This window comes from Triticum aestivum, chromosome 4B (genome assembly GCF_018294505.1).
Source record: "Triticum aestivum cultivar Chinese Spring chromosome 4B, IWGSC CS RefSeq v2.1, whole genome shotgun sequence".
Taxonomy (NCBI): domain Eukaryota; kingdom Viridiplantae; phylum Streptophyta; class Magnoliopsida; order Poales; family Poaceae; genus Triticum; species Triticum aestivum.
In genome coordinates this window covers 636,642,792-636,668,348 of record NC_057804.1, presented here as the reverse complement: position 1 = coordinate 636,668,348, position 25,557 = coordinate 636,642,792, and the positions used below count along the sequence as shown (strand labels likewise).

Below are 25,557 nucleotides of genomic sequence, written 5' to 3'. Positions count from 1 at the left end.
CTTCGAACAAACTTCGGTCATCAAAAACACATAACTCATAATACAAATCGTCAGCGAATGTTAAGCGTGCGGACCCTACGGGTTCGAGTACTATGTAGACATGATCGAGACACATCTCTGATCAATAACCAATAGCGGAACCTAGATGCTCATATTGGCTCCTACATATTCTACGAAGATCTTTATCGGTCAAACCGCACAACAACATACTTTGTTCCCTTTTTCATCGGTATGTTACTTTCTCGAGATTCGATCGTCGGTATCATCATACCTAGTTCAATCTCGTTACCGACAAGTCTCTTTACTTGTTTCGTAATGCTTCATCCCGTAACTAACTCATTAGTCACATTGCTTGCAAGGCTTATAGTGATGAGCATTACCGCGAGGGCCCAGAATACCTCTCTGAAACACGGAGTGATAGATCCTAATCTTGATCTATGCCAACCCAACAAACACCTTCCGGGACACTTGTAGATCATCTTTATAATCACCCAGTTACGTTGTGACATTTGATAGCACACAAGGTGTTCTTCTGGTATTCGGGAGTTGCATAATCTCGTAGCCCGAGGAACATGTATAAGTCATGAAGAAAGCAGTTGCAATGAAACTGTAATGATCATAATTCTAAGCTAACAAATGGGTCTTGTCCATCACATCATTCTCCTAATGATGTGATCCCGTTCATCAAATGACAACACATGTCTATGGTTAGGAAACGTAACCATCTTTGATTAACAAGCTAGTCAAGTAGAGGCATACTAGGGATACTATGTATTGTCTATGTATTCACACATGTATTAAGTTTCAGGTTAATACAATTCTAGCATGAATAATAAACATTTATCATGATATGAGGAAACATAAATAACAACTTTATTATTTCCTCTAGGGCATATTTCCTTCAGTTCAACTCTGGTATTCATCTGCTGGGCCTTGGAGAAATTTTTATGGCCGGTGGCTGCTACACTTGGTCTAATAAACAAGAGGGTCCCACACTTGAGAAATTGGATAGGGTGTTGATGTTCTCTGAGTGGGAAGTTCTATATCCCTTGGCCTCTATTTCCAAGCTGGTCAAAGAATGTCTAATTATAATCCTCTCCTATTGGATTGTGGAGTTGCTGGCCCCAGAAACCCGGGAAGTAGGAGTTTTAAGCCTGACCTGTCCGGACTTAATAATAGTGAATTTTTGCCTTTGGTGACTGACATTTGGAGTAAGCCAGCGTATACTTCAGACGCTATTGATATTTTAAATATCAAGCTTAAAAGAATTAAGAAATATTTTAAAGGGTAGGGGTTTAATGTGTTTGGTAACAATAGGATGAGAAAAAACCTTCTTAAGTTGGAGCTCCAAGAATTAGAAATATTTAAGGAGTCAAATGATTTGTGTGGGGAGGCTTTTTTTAGGAAACCCAATATTATTGTTGATCTAAATGATTTATATGCCATTGAGGGATCATATTGGCACCAGAAAAACTCATGAACGTTGGCTCTTGCGATGAAAATACTGACTTTTTCATAAGGTGGCGAATGGTAGGAAAAGGAAGAATACCATCCACTCACTGGAAGGGGGGGTCAACAACTGAATCATGGCATCATTACTCTCTTGCCTAAAACTGTGGATGCTAGTAAAATATAGCAATATAGAACAATCTACTTATTAAGATGCCCTTACAAGTTGATCACAAAGGTTATGGACATTAGGGTGGCCCCTTATGCACCTAAGCTCTTTAGTATACAACAAATTGTGTTTATTAAGGGGAGAGATATCATGGATGGGATCATGTCCTTGCATGAGATTATGCACTATACTCATGTCAAAAAACACTGCGGTCATCCTTAAACTTGACTTTGAAAAAGCATATTATAAGGTCAAATGGGATTTCTTATTAGCTTGCCATAGAGGTAGATGATTCAATGATAAATTGTGTGGATGGGTTTCTCAAATTCTTCTTAATGGGATAGTTGGTGTTAAAATCAACAAGGAGTTGGGTCCCTACATTCAAAGTGCTAAAGGTATGAGACAAGGCGACCCCTTCTCCCCTTTCCTTTTTAATATGGCTGCTAAGTGCCTTACTAAAATGGTGCTTGCAGCACAAAAAACAAATTAATTCAAGGATTGACTCCTGGCTCGGTTGAAGGTAGAGTTGCAATCCTTCAATATGCCGATGATACAGTTATTTACATGTCCCATGATGAAGATAATGCGGTTAATATGAAACTTTTATTGTATTTGTTTGAGCTCATGTCTAGTGTTAAGATCAATTTTATGAAGAGTGAGGTGTTTACCATTGGGGGAGATAATGTCATTGATAAATTCTATGCTGACCTTTTTAATTGTCAAGTTGGGTCTCTCCCAATGAGGTATTTAGGGATCCTTATTTCTTATTCTAGACTCAAGGTCGTTGATTGGGATTTCCTTGATGCTAAACTGTTAAAAAGGTGTGATGTCTGGATTAGCTATGTTGCTTCATTAGCAGCAAGATTGGTGCTGCTTGACTCTAGTTTGGATGTCATTGTTTTTATGTCCATGTTCTTGTTTAACAAAACTTTGTTGAGAAGATGAATGTGCATCGTAGACATTTCTTTTGGGGGAAAGGTAAAACGAAACGGTCTTACCATATGGTTAAGTGGGCAACGATGTGTTTTTCTAAATGCATTGGTGGACTGGGGGTTAAGGATTTGCATAAACAAAAAATTAGCTAGTTAACCAAATTGTGGTGGAAATTGGAGACGAGTAAGGGTTTATGGCAACAAATTGTTCATGCTAGATACTTCAAAAAAAACATACTATGGCGTCCATTCAACCGCGGGTGTTTGATTCCCCCTGCTGGAAAGCTATCATGAAAGTCAGGAATGTATATATGGCAGGGAGGAAGATCATTGTTAATAATGGGAGTTTGGCTCATCCATGGCTTGATCCCTGGGCATTTGTTGTGCCTTTTGGGACTCATTTTCCTGACTTGTTTGATATATGTTCTAACGAAAACTGTATTGTGTTGGAGTTTGTTCAATCTGGTTTTGATTTGCCTTTTCGCCGTAGGCTCTTTGGGGAGTTACTGGATCAATGTCGTGAGATTGTTTCTCAAGCAAGATCTTAATTATGAATTCAGAGATATACTGACTCTATTGCTTCGGCTGTAACCTAGTAAGGGGGTGTTCTCGGTTAAATCATTGTATCATTGGTTGGAAAAAGACTTGGCTGGTCCAAATTATAATTATAAGCTGGTGTGGAACTCACATCTCGTTGAAAATTAAGATCTTTATGTGCCAGCTATTTCAAAATGTGATCCCTATCCGAGAAAACACGCGTGAGAGGAACTGGGGGGGGGGGGGGGGGGTCCTGCATGCTCATTTTGTTAGAATATTGAGTCAGCTGGTCACTTATTATTTACTTGCTCCTTTGCTCGCTTTGTTTGGGGGGTGTTTGGCCTGACTATATATGGGGACTTCAAGTTGTCCTGGATACTCGTGCCAAAGTTGGGCCTGGTTGTATTGTTTCTTCCCGCGACGGGGGGGGGGGGGGGGGGGGGGGGGATTCTATATGATGATTATTGCCGTCATTTGCTCGGGGATTTGGTGCACCAGTGTAACAAAGCTACCTTTGAGGGCCATATTGTCCGCACCTCGTTGGAAGTTGTTTTCACTGCTTGTTCTTTTCTTCTTTACTGGGCAGGGGTACTGAAAGTTGAGGACAAAGAGGCGTTCCAGGCCGGCGTACAAAAGGTGGTGCAGGCTGCATCAATGCTGGCGGACCAACCGCGCAACAGATTGATGATTACTGATATGATACTACTGCTGTTCCGTGAAGCACAAGGACGTGGACTCTCCTGGTTGCTGATTCTTCTCATACTTTGTTGCTCATAGAGGTTGGATACCTCCTGAATACTGCGAGTTTGTTTATGCCAATGTGGCTTTTGTGTCACATTGGTACTGCTCGGTCTCCGAATATGCCGTTGTGGCTTTTGTGTCCCATTGGTATTGTTCTGCTCCGAGACATGCAGTGTTAACAGGTTTTCACTCCGTGGTGCCTCGAGCTTGAGCATCCACAGCGGGGTTTCTATTAATGCTCCAACTCGCTCCTCCCCCTTACCCTCTCCTTTAGTCCAGTTGCTTTCAGTATGTTTTGCACTTTTCTGATGGTTGAACTCTATACTGTATATTTTTGTTAAAAAACTAAAGGAAAGGGGTGTGAGCCCGGTTGAAAAAAAAAAGACCCAATGTTTTCCTTTCGTCATTCTTTCCTAGGTGGGTCTGTCTAAAATCTGTAATAACTGGTGCTTACAGATTTCTCCTCCTCATCCCCTCTTCAGCCTTAGTACAAAAATCAACTGATTGATCACGGGTCTGTGCTTGTGCCAATGCTTGCGCCCCATCATGTGACTGACACCATGAGAACCCAGAAAAAGGTTGCACAACCGAGCCGACCTGACCACGTCTGATCTAATCCACCCATCCGCGGAGGGCACCACCATTGAGACGGTCACCCCATCCCATACGACGTTGTTAACGATCTCAAGGGTGGTTGCTAGCGCGCTTGTTTCCTGAGCAGAAGCTTAAGCCAGTTCTTAGTATCTATGCTTGTTCCGAATGTTTTGGTACCAAGCAATTCTCTTTTTGCTCCGCGGAGTGCGAACTTCTCTGTGGTTAACATTAAAGATTTCATGTGGTTGATTTCAGTCTCGTCGTGCACTCATGCTGCTGGATATATTTGCTTTTGGTAGATGGGGCAATTGTTTGTTCTACGAGATCCTTTTGAGAAGTTATAGATTTCACGAGCGATGGATTCCAACGTAATTCCTGTGTAAGGTAGCAGCTACGAGATGCATATCAAAGATCTACGTGAAAGGATAGCTTTGCTTTAACATCAAAAGAAAGCTGCAGCTCCTAAGCGGATAAAATGGCTAGAACACGTGCTCAAAATTTTCAACCACATAGATTTGGAGTATCGTCTGGCTTTGTTGTGGTTCAGATGTTTGCATATAGCAGATAATACTGGGTTTTTTCTATGCCACATATATTGGCGAATATATCGCATCTAAGTAGAGCGTAACTATATAAAACGGCCATGTGTAAAAATACGGAACTGGCTTGGTGTAAGTCGGACATCTAATTTGGTTTCGATGCAAAATTAGCGATCAGAATTCTTTCTTCAACCTTCAGCTCTTCTTTCAATTGTCGAAACCTGCACCACCCTCGCACCCCTAAGAGCATCTCCAATAGGCGCCCAAAAAGAGTTCCGCACGCTAAAAATTCGTTTTTTCGGGCGCCGAACAGCTCCAACAGATGCTGTAAAATATTACGCGCGCTACAAATTTTAGAGCACGCGCTGAAAAACGCTATCGCGCACTGCATATTTTAGGCTTCGAATTGCGCGTGCTTCACAATTTGCATTGCGTACGTTTTGGGCGCGCGTTTTTAGGCGTCTACTACAGCAGCGCGCTATAATTTTTATTGGGCGCGAAATTTTTATGCGGCTGTTAGAGATGCTCTAGGATTAATAATGGGGTCACCTACCTCTCTAAGATAGACCAAGATGGCTTCTCGGAGCTCCTTCCTTTCACGTAAAATTTGACTCTCCTAAATGCAAAATTCAGGTGACTTAACACATAGCTAAAGTGCTAAAATACTTCGGTTCGAGTGCCTTGTGGAAAAGCTAGGTTGAACGCTTGTCACAAATCAAGTGTACTTCTCTTTTGGCGGACGGGGTGAAACCCCAACCTTTGGGAGGAAGGATGCCGTCTTGTTGGAGAGAAGTTGCCACGCCATGTGATGTGACCTCAAATCCGTGAAGCAATAACTCAGCCATGGTGGCCATGATCCAACGTTTTTCTTTTCGTCGTTCTGTCCGATGTGTAGGTCTGTCTAAAACCTGCAATGCTTGGTGCTTACAGATCTCTCCCCCTCATCCCCTCTTCAGCCTTGTACTAAAAACTTGTTATTGCGGTGTCAATGAACCCATCTGCGTTGACTCATACACCGATCTGATACTTACAAACCTAAGGCCAACTTCACCGCGCGATCCTAAACGGACGTCCGTTTTGTCCGGATTCTGTCCGTTTGGGTAGGGATTTGGGGTCGTGTCCGGGTCTGTCCTGAGATGCGGTGGCCGTGCGCCCAGCGCGCGGCCGCATCCATTTGCTCCATCCTGTCCGCGTATATTTCTTTGCAAGTCCTTAATTTTTTTTATCGTTCATTTTTGATACATGATAATACATCATTACAACATCATTACATTTTGACTAGTAAAGCAACGCCAAAGAAAACAAGAACCACAAGAATACATTTGAGAAGATACCTAACTTCCATAACTACTCCCTTGAGTTGGGTTAGCGCCTTCTCGATGCACTCATTGTTGATCTGTGGAGGAGGCACGACGTTGCACCCTCCTTTCTTCTTCAAGCCAGAAGTCGACGTTGCTTCCTCACACGTAGTATCGTGCCTTGTTGCTTCTTCGCACGTAGTATCGTGCCTAGTCTCTAATCTAGCAACAAGTGCACTTGTCTCATCTAAAGCCTCTAGGCTATCTAAAAGTGCACGAACATGCAATACATTTCGCTCTATTAACATATCGATGTACTCTTCTTTCCAATACCAAAACTTGCATCCGTTCTACACAATAAAACTTAAAGTTAGCACCACTAGTCTAACCGAAGAGCACAAACCGAAGCTAAAAGAGCACATACCTCATCGCTTAAGCACTTGATGAACACCCATCCGGGATGCTCCGGCGTTGTAGACACGCGGCGCACGACCACCCTTGGGCAGTGGTCGCACTTGATGAGGGGCAACGGTGCGCCGACGAGCTTTTGGGCAAGCACCGAGCCCGGCCGGCCGCCATTCGCGTATCTGCCGGCGGGCCACCGACGGTGCAGATCCGAGCGGCTAGAGGATGAGCCACTGCCTGCATGTGGCCTTGCGGCCCTGCCAGGGCCTTCCGGCGAGGTTCCCGGTCAGTCCATGGCGCGGCCCGGCCTCCCACAGCCGGGCGAGCTCAAGACCGACCGTATCCGCCCCAAATCCGGCCGGCGGGTGCGCAAACAAGGTGGCCGTGCTTGGGTAGCTCGGCGGCGACGAGAGGAAGGGGCTGGGCAAGCGCGCGTCCGAGTTGCACGGCTGCAATGGCAGCGGGCGGCCGGCGGCGACGAGGGGAAGAGAGGGGAAGAGTGGAGTGGATGCGGCCGGAGGAAGGGAGGGGGGTGGATAGAAAAAGGCGTCCGCATGGTGTCCGTTTCACCCCAAAAACGGCGCAAACTTGGGCCGTGGATGGGTCGAAAGCGGACACAAAGCGAACAAAAGTCCGTTTACGCTCGCGCGCTGGGCCGTCTCGTTTGTCCCTTTTATCCCAAAAGAACGGAGACGGACAGGATAAGGTCGCGCCGTGGCCTAATGCAACATCAACATGCACCAGTTGCCAAGATCACACTGCTCACTTTACCTTCACGGGATCTGTGCCTGCGCCGCATCATGTGGCTGACACACCACGAGAATTCAGAAAAAAGATTACACAGCCGAGCCGAGACGACCGACCACGTCTGATCTAATCCACGCATCCGTGGACGAGAAAAATACTCCCTCGCCGCACACAAAAAATCGCCGGTAAACGAGACGCATTTTCCGCACACGGAAGCCGCAGGACATGGCGGGACGTACAGCGAGAGAGACCGCCGAAACCGGGCCGGGCCACGCGTCGCGCATCGGGGCCTCCTCCGAGCCCGACGTGGCCGCGCGCGCCGCCCGCGCCAACGCACACGTCGCCGTCCCACAACGACGCTTCGAGGCCGGTTCACGCGTCGCCGTCCATTCCCAGGCCCCGGCCCCCGCGCCCGCGCCGCACCACCTCACGTTGCCCTCACCGGCGGAGCACGCGCCACGTCCGTCCCCACCGCCACCTTTCCTCCCACTATTTAACCCCCCGCCCGCCTCCGCCATTGTCAGCCCCACCCATTTCCTTCCCTTCGGTCGAGGCAGGCCGCAGCAATAAATCTAGGTCCGGAGTCGACTCCGTTCCCCCCATTCCCAGAACCATTCCGACCGGCGAACCCATTCAATAACAGCCCCGTTCGTCCGTCACATTCTGTTCTTTCACCGGTGGTCTGATCTTGCTCTGAGCATCGTCCGTCCCAAGCCCCCCGTCGTACGCGCGTGATCCGACCCAGCCCGTCCTCGTCCACATGGCCCTCAACCTGACCCACCAGACCGGCGCTGCGGCCATCGCGGCCACCCCGGCGCCGGGCGCGCGCGCTTCGGTGTTCGCGGCGGCCTCGCCCGCCGCCGCCGCCGCCGCCGGCTCCGTGGTGGCGCCGGCGCAGGCGGCCAGCCTGAGGGTGCAGGCGCAGATGGTGGAGCCCGCGCAGCCGCAGGCGCCGGACATGTTCCAGGCCATGGCGCCCGACCAGCAGCAGCAGGGCGAGGCCGCGCACCCGGACGCGGGCGGCGAGGAAGCGCGCAAGGTGGGCGTGCCGGTGTTCGTGATGATGCCGCTGGACACGGTGCGCAAGGACGGCAGCGCGCTGAACCGGCGCAAGGCCGTGCAGGCGTCCCTGGCGGCGCTCAAGAGCGCCGGCGCGGCCGGCATCATGGTGGACGTGTGGTGGGGCATCGCCGAGAGCGAGGGCCCCGGCCAGTACAACTTCGCCGGCTACATCGAGCTCATGGAAATGGCCAAGAAGGCCGGGCTCAAGGTGCAGGCCGTCATGTCCTTCCACCAGTGCGGCGGCAACGTCGGAGACTCAGTCAAGTACGTCGTGCTCTCCTCCTCCATTAATTCCTCCTTACTAGTAGTATCTACTACGTACGTAGTATGTGTGCATGGTGGTCTCAATCTTTGCACATTCTTGTATTCATACATGATTTAGGGTCGTAGAAGCAAAGCTTGCCATGTGCTGCCACCGCCCATTGCCATTAGTTTCTAGCCACTTGCACTTACACTATCATGTGGTAGACAAACGCTATGATGGGTACAGTACAATACTACGTATAGAACTGTGTAGACGAGAGACCATTGAGGCAAACATCGTCAAGAAAAGCAACTTGTTATCTTCTTCATGGCGCTCATGGCTGGCTTCCGTTGGTGATTTGAGTACCCGGGAAATCGGGATCTCATATGAGGCAACGGGCGACTCGTGACGTAGAAGTGACCGTGGCTCGTTTCCCACGCACTTTCTCGAGCTGTAGGACGTGGACGGTCACAAATTTCCGGACCTCGTGATCTTCAAAAAATGAAACAAAACTGGCCTCAAGTCAGACGACACGTAGAGCTTGGATAACGAAAAGTACGCTGTACGTGATCCCTGCCCTGTGGACGGTGTACGTGGCCTGCCCACTCTGCACGTGATCTCTGACCACGACTATGTTTTTTATTTGATCTGAATTGTTACTCTCTAGAAATTATATTTTTCGAGAAACTTCTAATATATTCATCTTTCATCAGAATCAGGACTAGGATAGTACAACGGACATAAAAAATAATAAAAAAATACATCTAGTAATATCGGCGGGAAAATTACATCTAGTAATTTGTTTCCAATATAATTGATCAAATGGTTGACGTGTGTTGTGCATGGATGCAGCATACCACTTCCGAAATGGGTAACGGAGGAGATGGACAAGGACCAGGACCTGGCGTACACGGACAGGTGCGGCCGCCGGAACTACGAGTACATCTCGCTGGGCGCCGACACGCTCCCGGCGCTCAAGGGCCGCAGCCCCGTCCAGTGCTACGCCGACTTCATGCGCGCCTTCCGCGACCACATGGCGCCCTACATGGGCAACACCATCTGCGAGATCCAGGTCGGCATGGGCCCCGCCGGCGAGCTCCGCTACCCCTCCTACCCGGAGAGCAACGGCACCTGGTCCTTCCCCGGCATCGGCGAGTTCCAGTGCTACGACCGCTACATGCGCGCCAGCCTCAAGGCCGCCGCCGAGGCCGTCGGCAGGCCCGAGTGGGGCAACGCCGGCCCCGAGGACTCGGGCAGCTACAACCAGTGGCCCGAGGACACCGGCTTCTTCCGCCGCGAGGGCGGCTGGAACACCGACTACGGCCAGTTCTTCATGAGCTGGTACTCGCAGATGCTCGTCGAGCACGGCGAGCGCATCCTCTCCGCGTGCTCCTCCGTCTTCACCGGCACCCCCGGGGTCAAGGTCTCCGTCAAGGTGGCCGGCATCCACTGGCACTACGGCACCCGCTCCCACGCGCCCGAGCTCACCGCCGGCTACTACAACACCAGGAACCACGACGGGTACCTGCCCATCGCGCGCATGATCGGCCGCCACGGCGCCGTCCTCAACTTCACCTGCGTCGAGATGCGCAACCACGAGCAGCCGCAGGACGCGCAGTGCATGCCCGAGGCGCTCGTCAGCCAGGTGGCCAACGCCGCCAAGGAGGCCGGAGTGGGCCTCGCCGGCGAGAACGCCCTGCCCAGGTACGACGAGACGGCGCACGACCAGGTGCTGGCCACCGCCGCCGAGAAGGCCGAGGAGGACCGCATGGTCGCCTTCACCTACCTCCGCATGGGCCCCGACCTCTTCCAGCCCGACAACTGGCGCCGCTTCGCCGCCTTCGTCAAGCGCATGACGGAGACCGGCGTCAGGGACGTGAGCCGCGAGCAGGTGGAGCGCGAGGCCCAGGGCGTCGCCCACGCCACCCAGGGCGTCGTCCAGGAGGCCGCCGTCGCCCTCTGCAACTAATCAACTAACTCTCGCCGACGCCGTAGAGATCTTCTTATATGGTGGTAAACTATGCATACATACATACGTACTACTATGATTTGTTGTGATCCGCGTACGTCGTGGTGTGTACCGACCGAACGAAGGTGGGAAGGAAACATATGGGGATCGATTCGATCGATCGGGTGACTTGGGAGTAGTTGCCGCGTCTGAAGCTTCCATGGCATAGCGATGCCGGTCTCGGCGTCGCTAGCTCAAAGCTTGCAGGGGACTGATGTACTACTACGTACTAAGCTACCGCAGTAGCAGTGCTGCACTGTAAGATCGATACTCTGAAAATGTTGTAACGCCTTGCTGTATCTGTTCCGCTAAAGTGAAATCAAGAACAGAGCTTGGCGAGCACTAATTTGTTGCTATCTTCTACTCTCTTCGTCTCATAATGTCAATATAAGATCATTTTGCAGGTTGTTTTGGCTTGCAAAACGATCTTATATTATGAGATGAAGATATTATGAGATGAAGGGAGTACCGCTTTGGAGCGTCATCGACTGAGTGACTTAGTCTCTCATCAACCATACAATCTTCACCAATGGCCTGCTTTACCCCTCACTTCCCACTCCAAGAACTGTAAATTTATGGAATGAAAAAAGTGATTTTTGCGAAATACTCTCTCTCTCTCTCTCTCTCTCTCTCTCTCTCTCTCTCTCTCTCTCTCTCTCTCAAACACACACACAATGTAGTGCGTATAGAATTTTTCAAAATCTAACTTTACAAATTTTAACGAAAGTTACAAAGAAAACTATTTATATCTATAGTACAGTGCTCACTAAATACATAAAATGTGAAACTACTTATAATGAATCTAATAATATATGGTTATCATTCCAAATGTAAATGTTTTCTTCAAAGATTTGAAAAGTTTGTGAGGTTTGACTTACTATATGCACTACAGTATGGTACGGAGAGAGTATGAAAAATGAAAAGTGAAAACACAAATTTCATATTTTTTTACATTTCTTATTTCACAAAACCCACTTCTATTTCGTAAATGCCACTTTGCATCACACGTAAATTTCACTTTTATTTCACAAAACCATTTCTATTATGCAAATTTCACTCCTTGATGTAAGCTATTGGACATATATTGCATGATGGATGAGAGGGCTAAGTGTCAGCCAATCCATGCTAAAATTAAGGGATACTTTGTGTCATCAGACCACAAGATGGCAACATTTGGTTTGCTGATTCTTTTCTTTTGATAGTAGACAGGAACACTCTTGTGGGTCTGTGGATGGGTGATGATACCGGGCGGAGCAATATTTGATGGCAATTACTCTACATTTTTATCATCTCATGTGAAACTTAGTAAGGATAACAAATTATTCCATTCCATGATTTTGGTAATACGTTTTTCAGAAAAAGAAAGATCCTTCTCAGATTTCATTAACTGAAAACAAGTGCTTTTTTGCTTACATAAATACAGCAAAGCAATATTAAATATGGTCTTAGCTCAACTATAGAAAAGATAGACATGGCAAAAACATGAAGACCAGCAACAAGACCCTTTCGTGGCTAGACAGGGCAATATAAACATCAACAGGCTAGAGAGCTTCGATATTAAAGCTACAACAACCAATAGGCTAGAGAGCTTCGACATTAAAGCTATAGTTAATCAACAACATCATCTGGGTTTGGAGCATCAACAACTTTTCTTCAAACATATTTGATTCTCCTAGTATCAACATGCCATCTATGTACAATGCCAAACACTTCATTTGTTATTAGCTCAAACATTTTTGTTCCCTCTTCTCAATTTTGTCTCCACTTTAGAGCATTTTGGCTTTCTCCACTTTCTGCAATATAAACCAACGTGTCAGCCAATAGGTGTTTACAACCACCGCAGGATCAATTCAATCTGTTATAATCAAATATACCGTCATTTCTCAGTGTCTAGATAGTCCAAAAGACAACAGAAATACCCAGCGTCATTAAATGTTTATGTGCCTTTTTACATGCCATCCATGTACCTTGCGAAAAATAATTAATTTGCTATTAGCTCGAACATTTTTGCTCCCTCTTCTCAATTTTGTCTCCACTAGAGCATTTTGGTTTTCTCCATTTTCTGCAATATAAACCAACGCGTCAGCCAATAGGTGTTTACAACCACCGCAGGATCAATTCAATCTGTTTTAATCAAATATACCGTCATTTCTCAGTGTCTAGATAGTCCAAAAGAGAACAGAAATACCCGACGCCATTAAATGTTTATGTGCCTTTTTACATGCCATCCATGTACCTTGCGAAAATACTTAATTTTCTATTAGCTCGAACATTTTTGCTCCCTTTTCTCATGTTGTTTCCACTTCAAAGCATTTTAGTTTACTTGTTTTTTTCTGAAATATAGACCAAGATGTCAACAAATAGCAAATCGTGTTTACAACCACCCCAGAATTATTCACTTTTCTTAATAAAATACAACACTATTTCTCAGTCGAAAGACAACAAAAACACACACCATCATCAAATGTTCCTCCGCTTTCTTAAATCTAGGAAACGAATATGAAACATGTCATGCGAAGATTGAAAGCACACTTTAAGTTATTCCACACCAGTCTAGCTAATGAGCATTGAAGGAAAAATTGATCAGAAAATTCATCACACCCACTAAAAGGACATGCTTTGCTACCTTGCCATCCTTTTTAAACTCAATACAGTAATTTTCACAAATAATCACACTAAGACTTCTATCTTTAAATGAATTTTGGTATTCCACAATGACCTATGTGGGGAATTTATTCACATTAACTGCTAGTTGTCTATATAGCGACTTGACTGAGAGCATCTTATTCTTTGACAAGGACCATGTGACTGAATCATCCTGTCCAACCAGGATAATTTTAGCACAATCATCTTAAACACTCCCACATATCTAGGGTACCGCAACAAGGTACAATGAAATTGTATTCTCCCACCCTTTTTTGATGAAACATCAGCAATTGATATTTATTTCATTCGAAAATGTGGACCATATAGTCTACAATGAATGAGACATTAGAGAGGTTTATCCCCCATCCGCCAGGCTTCTCAAAACTGGGTGTTTCTTCCACTACCAACCTTAAACTTGTAGAAACTGGAAAACCTATTTATTTTGTTTAAGCATCCAAACGAGAAGTAAGATTCTCCTGGTTTTCCTTTTACGGAAATAATAGAAACACCTTTATCGTTCATGTATTTCTCCGAATGAAAACCCATCTGATGTGGATAATTTCGCCATGATTTACATATAAGATACCGATTCAGCAAAACAAACTAGCATGACTGAAGAGGAAAATCTCTCTCTCTTTTTTGAAAATTAAATTTTTAACTAGAGATTTTTTTTCAAATAGACAATATATAAGGTTTAGGTTTTTGGCACTTACATAACCATGTAGCAACAAATATTGGTGTCATGTGAATATTCAGAATGCATGGGCTTGTCATGTGCTGCCATCGCCCATTACCATTAGTTTATAACCGTGTGAGGTATCATGGGACTATCAATATCCCCAAGTACCCAATGCACGCCCCTGATGTCGAGAACCCCTTGGTTCTCAAACCCAAAAGCATTGCACCACTGCTAAAGCGTCATGATATGCTGAACTCCCCCGAGTGTGAAGGAGCAGCTCGCCGGCACCCTCGAATCCTTGAGAGTGTGCTCGAAGGTAGAGAGGAACTCCACGGTGATGCTGCGGTATGTCGGGTAATGAAAGTCACTGAAAACTCACATCACGACATTGTTCGCAAGCCATGTGAAGTCACCGTGGAGCCCTTGGGACTCCAAGAACGCGTCACACTTTCACTTCGTGGGCGTCCCTCGGCTGTTCACTCGTTGAAAGTCCTTGTTGACAGCAGCCCGGAGGTTGTCCCCCTCGTTCCGGGCACGCTTGGAGCGCGAGCCCGTGGCCTTCTTCCCCGCGGCAATCGCCGATGCCATCATTTTCTACACAAAACAAGAATAACAACATATGGGTATAGCAGCCGTTGGAGGGAGAGTGTATGGTGGATGAGAGGAATAGCCAACCAACAACTTAGAGCATGTCTTAACCGATCTCTTACAATTTAGAGGAGCAAACGACCTCTCATCTTTTAACTCCTTAAAGTTTTACTCCTCTAATGGTGGCCGGACCTAACCTATCCCTCAGGTTCTATTTTTCCGGTCACCAGGGCGGCGGCCGGCCGGCGGTGTGCTTCGCACAAGGCAGATGAGTTTTACTCGGGACTTGCCACCGATCCTTATGAATAAGAGAGTTGGGGTGGCTCTCATGACTTATGAACATTTTCTCCTCTGTAAAGGCTTTATGGATCGTGCAGCGAACTCCCAAAAAAGAGGAGTTCGATTTTTAAAGGATTCACCTGATATGACGCCCTCAAAGTCAGTAAATCCGCTCCGCCTAATTTTATTGATCATCCTTGCTGTTGTGCATCCCTTAACGCGTACGTACAGACTACAGAGGGAGCATTGATTATTCTCTTGATTGATTATTTCATGAAGTCGGGGTCGACAAGGAAGGCGCGCGCGTGGCCTGCACGATGATACACTGATACGTGTCCACGTCGCCTCGTTTTATATATATACACACGAAATTCAACTCCCATTTCATTTCGTAGCAGCTTCAACTTCAAGAGATGGAGATCCCTGACCAGGTCCGTACGTGCCAACCCTTTCTCTTTCTTTCAGCTCAAAGAATTCTTCTCCGGATCAAGTTCTCGATGCAAATTTTGTCTGCTGATGAAATTGCTCGTTTGTTCGTGTGTAGACCAATCCCTGCGCGATCTGTCTCGCTGGCATGGACGCCGGCGGTGGTCACGCCATCTTCACGACGGAGTGCTCCCACACGTTCCACTTCAGCTGCATCTCCGCCAGCGTCTGCCCGCTCTGCAATGCGCCGCGGCGCGGCCTACCGTTCATACGACCCACACCACCTCCGCCTCCGCCGCCTCCGCCGGTGCGGCCGCAGCCAGAGACTCATCCCGTTCCCTTCCGCCCGTGCATCATCCCTCTGCGGCAGTCACCTCCCGTGCATTTCATGCACGGTCGGCCACCGCCGCCGGCACCGCGACCGACATACTCGTGGCCACGCATTCCCACGCAGCAGCGACAGCCGCCGCCACGGCCCGTGCATTTCGTGCACGGTCAGCCACCGCCGCCGCCACCACCGCCACCGCCCATGCGTTCCGTGCCACCACCGCCACCGCCACCACCGCCCCCGCGTTTCGTGCCACCTCCACCACTGAGGTCGTTGTGGCCGCGCTTGCCCACACAACTACCTCCGCCACCTCCACCGCTGCCACCACCCGTGCGTATCAGGAAGGCTCAGCCACAATGCAGCTTCGACGACGACGAGCAGGTTGGTCCCGCCTCTGGGCCGCCAGCTGGCAACCGGTCACCAGCCGCTGCATCAAACGAAGCAGTTGTCGTCAAGACGCGCAGCGAGTACCCGGCCATCGCCAGGGATTTGTCCAGCGACAACTTCGCCGTGCTCATCCACGTCCATGCTCCTGGGATGACCGACATCACGGCAGCCGGTGGCGACGCGCCGCGCGCTCCGGTGGACCTTGTGACGGTTCTCGATGTCAGTCACAGTATGAGCGGGCAAAAGTTGACGCTGTTGAAGCAGGCCATGCGGTTCGTCATCGCCAATCTCGGCGCCGACGACCGCCTCTCCGTCGTGTCCTTCAACACGAAGGCGCGCCGGGTGACCAGGCTCATGCGCATGTCAGAGGTCGGGAAGGCCCTGTCCGTGAGCGCTGTGGAGTCCCTCACGGCGGGGGGCTGCACCGACATCGCCGAGGGGCTCCGTATGGCGGCCATGGTACTTGACCAGCGCCGGCACAGGAACGCCGTCTCGAGCGTCATGCTCCTCTCTGATGGCCAGGACAACTACCTCATGATGAGGCACCAGGAGCCGTCCGGCGTCCAGGCCAACGACTACGAGGACCTCGTCCCGCCCACCTTCGCGCACACGGGCGCTGACGGCGAATGGTCAGCACCGATCCACACCTTCGGCTTCGGCAATGACCATGACGCGACCGCGATGCACGTCATCGCCGAGGCTACAGGCGGCACATTCTCGTTCGTCGAGAACGAGGCGGTGATCCAGGACGCGTTTGCACAATGCATTGGCGGGCTGCTCTCCGTCGTGGTCCAGGAGGCTCACATCGCCGTCGCGTGCGTGCACCCCAGGGTCCGTGTCATGTCGGTCAAGTCTGGCAGTTACGAGAGCCGCATCGGCGAGGACGGCCGCGCCGCCACGGTCTGGGTCGGGGAACTATACGCTGATGAGGAGAGGCGTTTCTTGCTGATCCTGACCGTGCCAAGAGCCGAAGCGACAGACGGTGACACCACCGCTCTGTTGAATGTGTCATTCAGCTGCAGGGACGCGGCGACCGGCATGGACGTGAACGTGTCGGCCAAGGATACACTGGTGGCGAGGCCGGAGCACGCCGCAGACGCGAAGCGGTCGGTGGAGGTTGAGCGGGAGCGCGTTCGGGTGGATGCGGCGGAGGACATCGCGGCGGCGAGGGCGGCAGCGGAGCGGGGCGAGCACCAGGAGGCGGTGGCGATACTCAAGAACCGGCAGCGTGCAGTGCAGATGTCAAAGGCGGCAAGCGATGGCGACCCCGTGACCATGGCGCTGGAGGCCGAGCTACAGGAGATGCGCGGGCGCGTGTCAAACCGGCAAAGCTACGCGTTGTCTGGTCGGGCGTACATGCTCGCCGGCATCAGCGCGCACCAGCACCAACGCGCTACCTCGAGGCAGATGAATCTGGTGGAGGAGATGCCGGTGGAAGCTATGGCCGCACCGGCGACGGCGCCGCCAGTGAAGTTGGGATCGAACGAGGCGACATTGTCGTACGCGACGCCGGCTATGCGCGCCATGCTGCTGCGCTCGCGTAGGGCACGGGAGGCATCAGCCGAGCAAGGACAGCAACTAGAAGCTGAAGAAGAATACACAGGAAGCTTTGAACACGGTCAGCCAACGCCACAATTGACATCGGCGTGTCCCCGCTTGCCCACGCAGCTACGTCCGCCACCTCCGCCGCCACCGCTGCCACCTGTGCGTATCAGGCATGCTCAGCCGTCTACGATTGTCTTTGACGACGACGAGCATGGTGGTCAGGCCTCTGGCGAGGCCGCCAGCTGACAACCGGTCACCAGCCGCCGCGTCGAACGAAGAAGTTGTCATCAAGATGCAGAGCGAGTACCCGGCCATCGCTAGGGATTCGTCCAGTGAAAACTTCGCCATGCTCCTGCACGTCCAGGCTCCCGGGATGACCGACATCATGGCGGCTGGTGGCGATGCGCCGCGCGCGCCGGTGGACCTCGTGATGGTTCTCGACGTCGGTGGCAGCATGAGTGGATACAAGCTGGCACTGCTGAAGCAGGCCATGCGGTTCATCATCGCCAATCTTGGCCCCGACGACCGCCTCTCTGTCGTGCCCTTCTCCTCTGTGGCGCACCGCCGGACCAGGCTCACGCGCATGTCGGAGACCGGGAAGTCCCTGTCCGTGCGCGTCGTGCAGTCCCTCACGGCGGGCGGCGGCACCGACATCGCCGAGGGGCTCCGTATGGCAGCCATGGTACTCGACCAGCGTCGGCACAAAAACGCCATCTCTAGGGTCGTGCTCCTCTCCGACGGCCCGGGGTCATCCGGCGTCCGGGCCAACAACTACGAGGAGCTCGTCCCGCCCTCCTTCGCGCGCACGGGATCTGACGGCGAATGGTCAACGCCGATCCACACGTTTGGCTTCAGCAATGGCCACGACGCGGCTGCAATGCATGTCATCGCCGAGGCGACGGGCGGCACGTTCTCGTTCATCGAGAACGAGGAGGTGATCAAGGACCCGTTCACACAGTGCATCGGCGGGCTGCTCTCCGTCGTGGTCCAGGGGGCTCGCATCGCCGTCACGTGCGTGCACCCCGTGGTCCGTGTCATGTCGGTCAAGTCTGACAGTTACAAGAGCCACATCAACAAGAACTCTACGCCGAGGAGGAGAGGAGTTTCTTGCTGTCTCTGGCCGTGCCAAGAGCTGAAGCAACAGACGGCGACACCGCTACTCTGGTGAAAGTGGTGTTCAGCTACAGAAACGCGGCGCCCGGCGCGGACGTGAGCGTGATCATGGCGCTGGAGGCCGAGCTGTGGGGGATGTGCGGGCGCGTGGCGAACCGGCAGAGATACACGCGGCCGGGTCATACATGCTTTAGTTAACAACATGTTCGATGCATGCATTCCATTGATCCAAGCATTATCCCAGACCTCCTCATTCTTTACTCGTCTTCGTCATTGGATGCCATCAAGTATTCTGGCCCAGATATCTCGATCATGACTTTTGTGTATGTTTTTTCAGGAAAAAAAAGCAGGGCTTTGTTGCGTATTTGTATTGATTTTCAAATAACAAATACAAAGTCAAGTGTTCAAAAGGAAAAAAAGAAACTATACAGACATGTGAATAAATAATATAGCTAGAGGAAAGAAGAGAAAAAAAATACAAACAACAACAAAAGGGGGATACAAAATCCCTACTAAACAAGAGCATCAACCCAGGCTTCAAGGTTGGAAATTGTTTTTCTCGTGGCCCGGTGGACTAGCCACTCAAGCTGATTCTTGAATTTTCTTGTGCAAGTGTATAGGCTTGGAGGGATCCCTCTGAAAATCCAACCATTTCAGGTAGTTCAGATGGCCCAGGAAGCAAGGATGATGACCTCCAAAGAAAAAGGCAAGCCAATCTGAGTTTTCATATCATTGATATCCATTTGTATGGCGTGATATAGGGGCGCCCAGTTGGGACAAAGGTAGGACCAGCAAACCCTGGCGAAGGGCCAGCGAAAAAAGAGGTGATCTCTGTTTCTTTCTTTTTTCGAAACGGAGGCAAAAGCTTTGCCTCATCTCATTAATAAAGAAGAAAAGAGTTGCCCGGTTAATATACGGAAAATCGGGCGAAAACCGTCACAAACAGTTGAGCGGCACACTCATAATCACACACCCACCTCACATAGAGTCTCGTCAACATCACACACCGGTGTCATCGTCATCACTTCTCCCCAACAGGCGTCATCACCCTCCCTAATCTCCGAGCAAGCGACTCCAACTTCTGCGAAGACAAATGTAGACCCAACCCATATCATAGAGGCTATGTGAAACACAAGAAGCCCCGCGCCAAACTCAGCCACCCGCGCTAAGGACAGCACAACTCCGACTCTGAAAGATAGCTCCGAAGGAGAACTAGGCAAGGTTGGCGCCGCGGAAGGCCACCGAACAGACCACCTGTTGCCTGTCATCGTCGCCACAGGGGCCCCGCCGCCACAGCTCCGACTTCACCGCAACAAAACAACCCGAGGTAATCTGCCCACGAACACGCCGAAGAAGAGCCGACTATCACAACCATTGTCGCGTCTCCGACATCGCACACACCCATCATCATTGCCACGGGCCACCAACTTCCATCGGTCCCGCTTGATGATGCCTAGCTCCAAAGACGAAGCCCTCGAGAGGGGATACGATGCTAGAGCACCGTCATCGTCCGATCCCATGGATCTAAGGTTTCCCCCGAAGCTGCGAAGATTGGAGCTGAGAGTACCTCGACGATGCCAACAAGAAGGAAACGACTCCTGAACGCGTCGCCATCGCCGGTTCCGGACACGCCGGAGACAAGCTTTCGCCTGGGTCAACCTCTCGAGCTCCGCACGTCATGCATCATCAAGCCCTCCATCGAGCCACCGATGTCAAATCCGGCCGGATCTGACCACCCTCACCCTTCGCGACCTCCGAGCAGCAAATCCGCGCCGCCCCGCGCGCCCAGCACATCAACACTGCGTTGCCTCCACCCGGGCTGCCGCACTGCCCGAGCAGCAGCCGCCGACCAGACCGCTGCACATCCTCACGATGACAGAACCAAGCCGTCGGGCACCTCGTGCCGCACCTCCCCGCACGGACGCACCGCGACCCGGCCGCACCCGCACCTCAAGCTTCATCTCCCGTCTGACCGCACCTTCCCAGCCAGAGCACCACCAGGCCAGGCCCGCGTCGGACCAGATCGGCCGCAACACGGGCGCCATCCCACGGTGCCAGGGCCGCCGCTGCAGGCCGGCCCCGCCCACACACCATCATATCCGGGCGCGAGGGCCCCGGATCCGCCGCCCCCGCCGGAGGAGGGGGGCTTCAGCCCGCCGACGCCGAGCTCGCGACGACCATGCGCCGGCGCCGCACGAGCCAGCCACAAGGCGCCCGCCCCGTGAAGAAGAAGCCCCGCCGCCGCCGCTGTCACACGGGCTTTGCCCGGCGGCGCATCCGGGCGGCGGCAAGGGAGGTAGACGACGGAGAAAGGGCTGTCGGCGGTGGCTTGGGTCGCCGCCCGTGTCGCTCGTGCGGAGCGACGTGGGGGCCTGTCGCTTTATATTCTTATACTTGTTCACATGTTGTGATCTCTTGTTTCAAGCTCACGCAGATGACATAACACACAAGAGTATTCCTCCAGGAAGAAATTCTTGCGTTGTAACATGGCCCTGGTGCTTAGTCTGTTGTTAATGAGCACCCAGAATAAATATCTTATGCTTTAGTTCACATCATGTGTGCCAAACCTGTTTAGTAACTGGTAGAACATCATGCTCACACATGAGAATCTTGTATATGTTGTTGACTTTGTAAGTGTTGCACCTGCTGGACATTGCGACAAATCATGATCTGTGTGAAGGTCAATCTCCGTGACAATTTGGAGAAGATCATTAAAAATTGTGCGAATGCCACTTTTAGAGAGAGGTAGATGGAAAAGATCTTATAAATCATCCTGGCTCCATAACTGGCTAATAGAAATTTGATCAGTCTTGGCAAAGGAGTGCAGATGAGGCCAAATTTGATTATAAGGCTGACCATTCCAAGTATCAGTCCAGAATTGGGGGACGTACCATTGGGTACAGTGCAGTTGGCCATGTTTTTGTAGAACTTATGGAGCATCTTCATCAGCAGACTATTGTTCTGTAACTGCAAATTGAGGATCCGTAATCCACCCTGCTCTTTAGGTTTGCATACCAGCTCCCATGCCGCGGCCAAGGGAGGATTCTTTATTTCCAAATCTTTCCCTCTTCAAAACAAATGTCTCCTATATTTGTCAACTTAAGTAATAATGCCTTTGTAAAAAGAAGAAAACTCATAAGGAAGGTGGGTAATGAAGATAGGACATCATTGACCATCAGCAGCCTCCATCATAACAAAGGTAGTCAGAGCACGCACTGAGTCTGTTTTGAATTCTCTCAATAATATACTCCCTCCGTTCCTAAATACTTGTCTTTCTAGAGATTTCAACAAGTGACTACATACGACGCAAAATGAATGAATTTACACTTTAAAATATGTCTACATACATCCGTATGTTGAGTTCATTTGAAATGCCTAGAAAGACAAGTATTTGGGAACAGAGGGAGTACATGAAGTGTCCCATTCTGGGCTTTGTTACGGTGAGAGGAGCTCCCAGGTAGGTGAAGTGGGATTGAGCTATAGAGCACTCCAGAATGCCAGTCCGAGCATGAACCTCCTCTTCTGATACTCCCTCCGTTTTTTTTAGTTTGCATACAAAGTCAAACTTTGTAAAATTTGACTAACTTTATAGAAAAAAATACCAACATCTACAATACAAAAGTTATATGTTATGAAAATTAATTCCATAATGCATCTAATAACTTTGATTTCATAGTGTGAATGTTGATATCTTTTCTTATAATGCTAGTCAAATTTTACAAAGTTTGACTTTTGTGTAGACTAAAAAAACGGAGGGAGTACATGCACAGGAATCAGGTTTGATTTGTCATAATTTGCTTTTGAGCCCAGAAGCTCTAGAGAAGGAATCAATTAGGAGATTAAGCTGGGAATTTACATTTCGTTTGCTCGTTGTGTGTTAGCACAAAGTCATTTCCGCGAACATGTCGTGTAAATTCCAGTTCCGGATAATGCCTTCACCAAAAACAATGGGAATGATAACCTCAGTTTCATCGACCGTCCCTGTCGTTCTCCACTTTGTCTAACGCGGTGAGGTCGTCAATGGCTTACAGCCAAAGGAGACGACGTACTGAATGACCATATTTCTTCCGCGAAGTTCACATTATTTAGGCGTTTGGGTCGGGGTCAAGCACCACGAACGTGACCTCCACGCCGGAAATTAACAGTGTTAGTCCTTCCCGACGAAGCATCTGCCTCGTTTTATGTCGCCGCTGCCCTGCTAACTTGTTCGTACCAATTTTCTCAGCAGCCTGCGGTTGCAGTTGCACAGATGGAAGGCACTGACCAGGTAATCAAATGAATCGTTTCTCCGTTTAATTTTGCTACGGATAGCCAATTGATATGTGTAAATAAACTCGGTTCGTCGTTTAGATTTTAATCTAGATACAGATGGCAAAATTATGAAGATTGCAACTTTTTGTGTTCATCGGTTCATCTCAATCAGCGGCTGATGACGTTTCCATTTGTTTGTGCGTAGGAGAATCCTTGCGCCATCTGCCTCGGCGGCATGGCCGCCGGCGGCGGGCAGGCCACCTTCACGGCGGAGTGCTCCCACACCTTCCACTTCAACTGCATCTCCGCCAGCGTCGCGCACGGCCACCTCGTCTGCCCGCTCTGCAACGCGCGCTGGCGAGAGCTGCCGTTACTGCGACCCACCGCGCCGGTGCCGCAGCCGCCTACGCTGCCTAGGCTGGGTCGTCCCGTTCCCATGCACGCCGTGCAGCCTCCGAACGAGCCGATATCATCGCCTCCTCTCATGCACGGCGGGATGCCTCCGTTCCCCGCGCAGGCGCCGCCGCCGCCGCGCGGGCATATCATGCAGCATCACCAGCCGCCGCCGAACGTGCATGTCGTGCAGCAGCAGCAGCCACCGCCCGAGCCTACGGTCGTCTTCGACGACGACGAGCAGGTGGAGCCGGCCTCCAGGCCGCCAGCTGACGATACACCGCCAGCTACATCGAACGGGGCAGTGGTCGTCAACACGCACGCCGAGTACGCGGTCGTCGCCCGGGACTCGTCCAGCGACAACTTCGCCGTGCTCGTGCACGTCAAGGCTCCCGGGATGGCCGACGCCGTGGCGGCCGGCAGCGACAAGCCGCCCCCGCGCGCGCCGCTGGACCTCGTGACCGTGCTCGACGTCAGCGGCAGCATGAGCGGCCACAAGCTGGCGCTGCTGAAGCAGGCCATGCGGTTCGTCATCGACAACCTCGGCCCCGACGACCGCCTCTCCGTCGTGTCCTTCTCCTCCGAGGCGCGCCGGCTGACCAGGCTCACGCGCATGTCGGACGCCGGGAAGGCCCTGGCCGTGAGCGCCGTGGAGTCCCTTGCGGCGCGCGGCGGCACCAACATCGCCGAGGGGCTCCGCACGGCCGCCAAGGTGCTCGACGAGCGCCGGCACAGGAACGCCGTCTCCAGCGTCGTGCTCCTCTCCGACGGACAGGACACCTATACCATGATGAGGCGCCGAGGGCCGTCCGGCGTCCAGGCCAGTAACTACGAGGAGCTCGTCCCGCCCTCCTTCGCGCGCACGGGCGCCGACGGCGACTGGTCAGCGCCGATCCACACTTTCGGCTTCGGCAACGACCACGACGCCGCCGCGATGCACGTCATCGCCGAGGCGACAGGCGGCACGTTCTCGTTCATCGAGAACGAGGCGGTGATCCAGGACGCGTTCGCGCAGTGCATCGGCGGGCTGCTCTCCGTCGTGGTCCAGGAGGCGCGCATCGCCGTCTCGTGCGTGCACCCCGGGGTCCGTGTCGTGTCCATCAAGTCCGGCCGCTACGAGAGCCGCGTCGACGAGGACGGCCGGGCCGCGTCTGTTCGAGTCGGGGAACTCTACGCCGACGAGGAGAGGCGTTTCTTGCTGTTCCTGGCCGTGCCAAGAACCGAGGCGACAGACAGCGACACCACTGCTCTGGTGAAAGTGGCCTTCAGCTACAGAAACGCGGCGACCGGCGCGGAGGTGAGCGTGACGGCCGAGGACACGGTGGTGGCGAGGCCAGAGCACGCGCCGGACACGTCGGAGCGCTCAGTGGAGGTGGAGCGGGAGCGCGTCCGGGTGGAGGCGGCAGAAGACATCGCGGCGGCGAGGGCAGCGGCGGAGCGGGGAGAGCACCAGGAGGCGGTGGAGATCCTCGAGAACCGTCAGCGGGCGCTGGAGCAGTCGGAGGCGGCAGGGGACGGCGACCCCATGATCATGGCGCTGGGGGCCGAGCTGCAGGAGATGCGCGGGCTTGTGTCGAACCGGCAGAGCTACATGAGGTCGGGGCGGGCGTACATGCTGGCCGGCATGAGCGCGCACCAGCAGCAGCGCGCCACCTCCAGGCAGATGCTGGAGCCGGAGGAGCAGCAGACGTTGATGAGGGCGCGGACTGGAGTGAGGAGGATGATCAGAAGAGTGGGGTCGAGCGGCGGGGGATATATGGCGGCGGCGCCAGTGGCCGAGGCGTCGAACGAGGCGACCATGTCGTACGCGACGCCGGCCATGCGCGCCATGCTGCTGCGCTCGCGTGTGGTGCGTGGGGCGTCGACCGAGCAAGGGCAGCAGGAGGAGCCCATGGCCGGAGAAGAAGATGCCGGGAGCTCCGAGCCGAAGATCCAAACTCCGAAGGACGTGAACCAGTAGCCATTATGCGTACGAAATGGAGTACGAGGTGTCATTTACAACGTGTTTGGACAAATTTGGTGATTGTTTCTCTTGTGTAACTAGTTAATCAGTATGACCACTTGTCCATGAATTTGTTTCTGTTCCCAAAAGTGCCACCTGAAAGTTTACCGATCTGTTTTTTTCTTGGGGGGTGGCAAAAACAGATCGTTTTAATTTTTTTGCAAAATCAAATACACATGTGTTGTAGTAATAATG

General features: G+C 51.4%; 3 protein-coding genes across 3 annotated transcripts; all 3 read left to right on the top strand.

The window, feature by feature from the left end:
- The first annotated feature begins 7,922 nt into the window (after positions 1-7,922).
- Positions 7,923-11,067, top strand: LOC123093753 (beta-amylase 2, chloroplastic). Its single transcript, XM_044515797.1, has 2 exons — positions 7,923-8,737; positions 9,570-11,067. Exons 1-2 carry the CDS (start codon positions 8,172-8,174, stop codon positions 10,684-10,686), a joined length of 1,683 nt encoding a protein of 560 aa, XP_044371732.1. The 5' UTR covers positions 7,923-8,171; the 3' UTR covers positions 10,687-11,067.
- Positions 11,068-15,330: 4,263 nt separating this feature from the next.
- LOC123089511 (probable E3 ubiquitin-protein ligase EDA40) lies at positions 15,331-18,039 on the top strand. The gene is made up of 3 exons (XM_044511173.1): positions 15,331-15,348; positions 15,462-15,847; positions 16,013-18,039. Exons 1-3 carry the CDS (start codon positions 15,331-15,333, stop codon positions 17,847-17,849), a joined length of 2,241 nt encoding a protein of 746 aa, XP_044367108.1. The 3' UTR covers positions 17,850-18,039.
- Positions 18,040-22,761: 4,722 nt separating this feature from the next.
- On the top strand, positions 22,762-25,432 carry LOC123093752 (E3 ubiquitin-protein ligase WAV3). The gene is made up of 2 exons (XM_044515796.1): positions 22,762-22,983; positions 23,173-25,432. The coding sequence occupies exons 1-2, from the start codon at positions 22,966-22,968 to the stop codon at positions 25,318-25,320; spliced, it is 2,166 nt and encodes a 721-aa protein (XP_044371731.1). The 5' UTR covers positions 22,762-22,965; the 3' UTR covers positions 25,321-25,432.
- The last annotated feature ends 125 nt before the right edge of the window (positions 25,433-25,557 follow it).

Coding starts and splice junctions, on each gene's coding strand:
- LOC123093753 (XM_044515797.1), top strand. CDS start 8,172: ATGGCCCTCAACCTGACCCACCAGACCGGCGCTGCGGCCATCGCGGCC. Junction 8,738..9,569: donor AACGTCGGAGACTCAGTCAA/GTACGTCGTGCT, acceptor GCATGGATGCAG/CATACCACTTCCGAAATGGG.
- LOC123089511 (XM_044511173.1), top strand. Junction 15,848..16,012: donor TTCGTGCACGGTCAGCCACC/GCCGCCGCCACC, acceptor CGTGCGTATCAG/GAAGGCTCAGCCACAATGCA.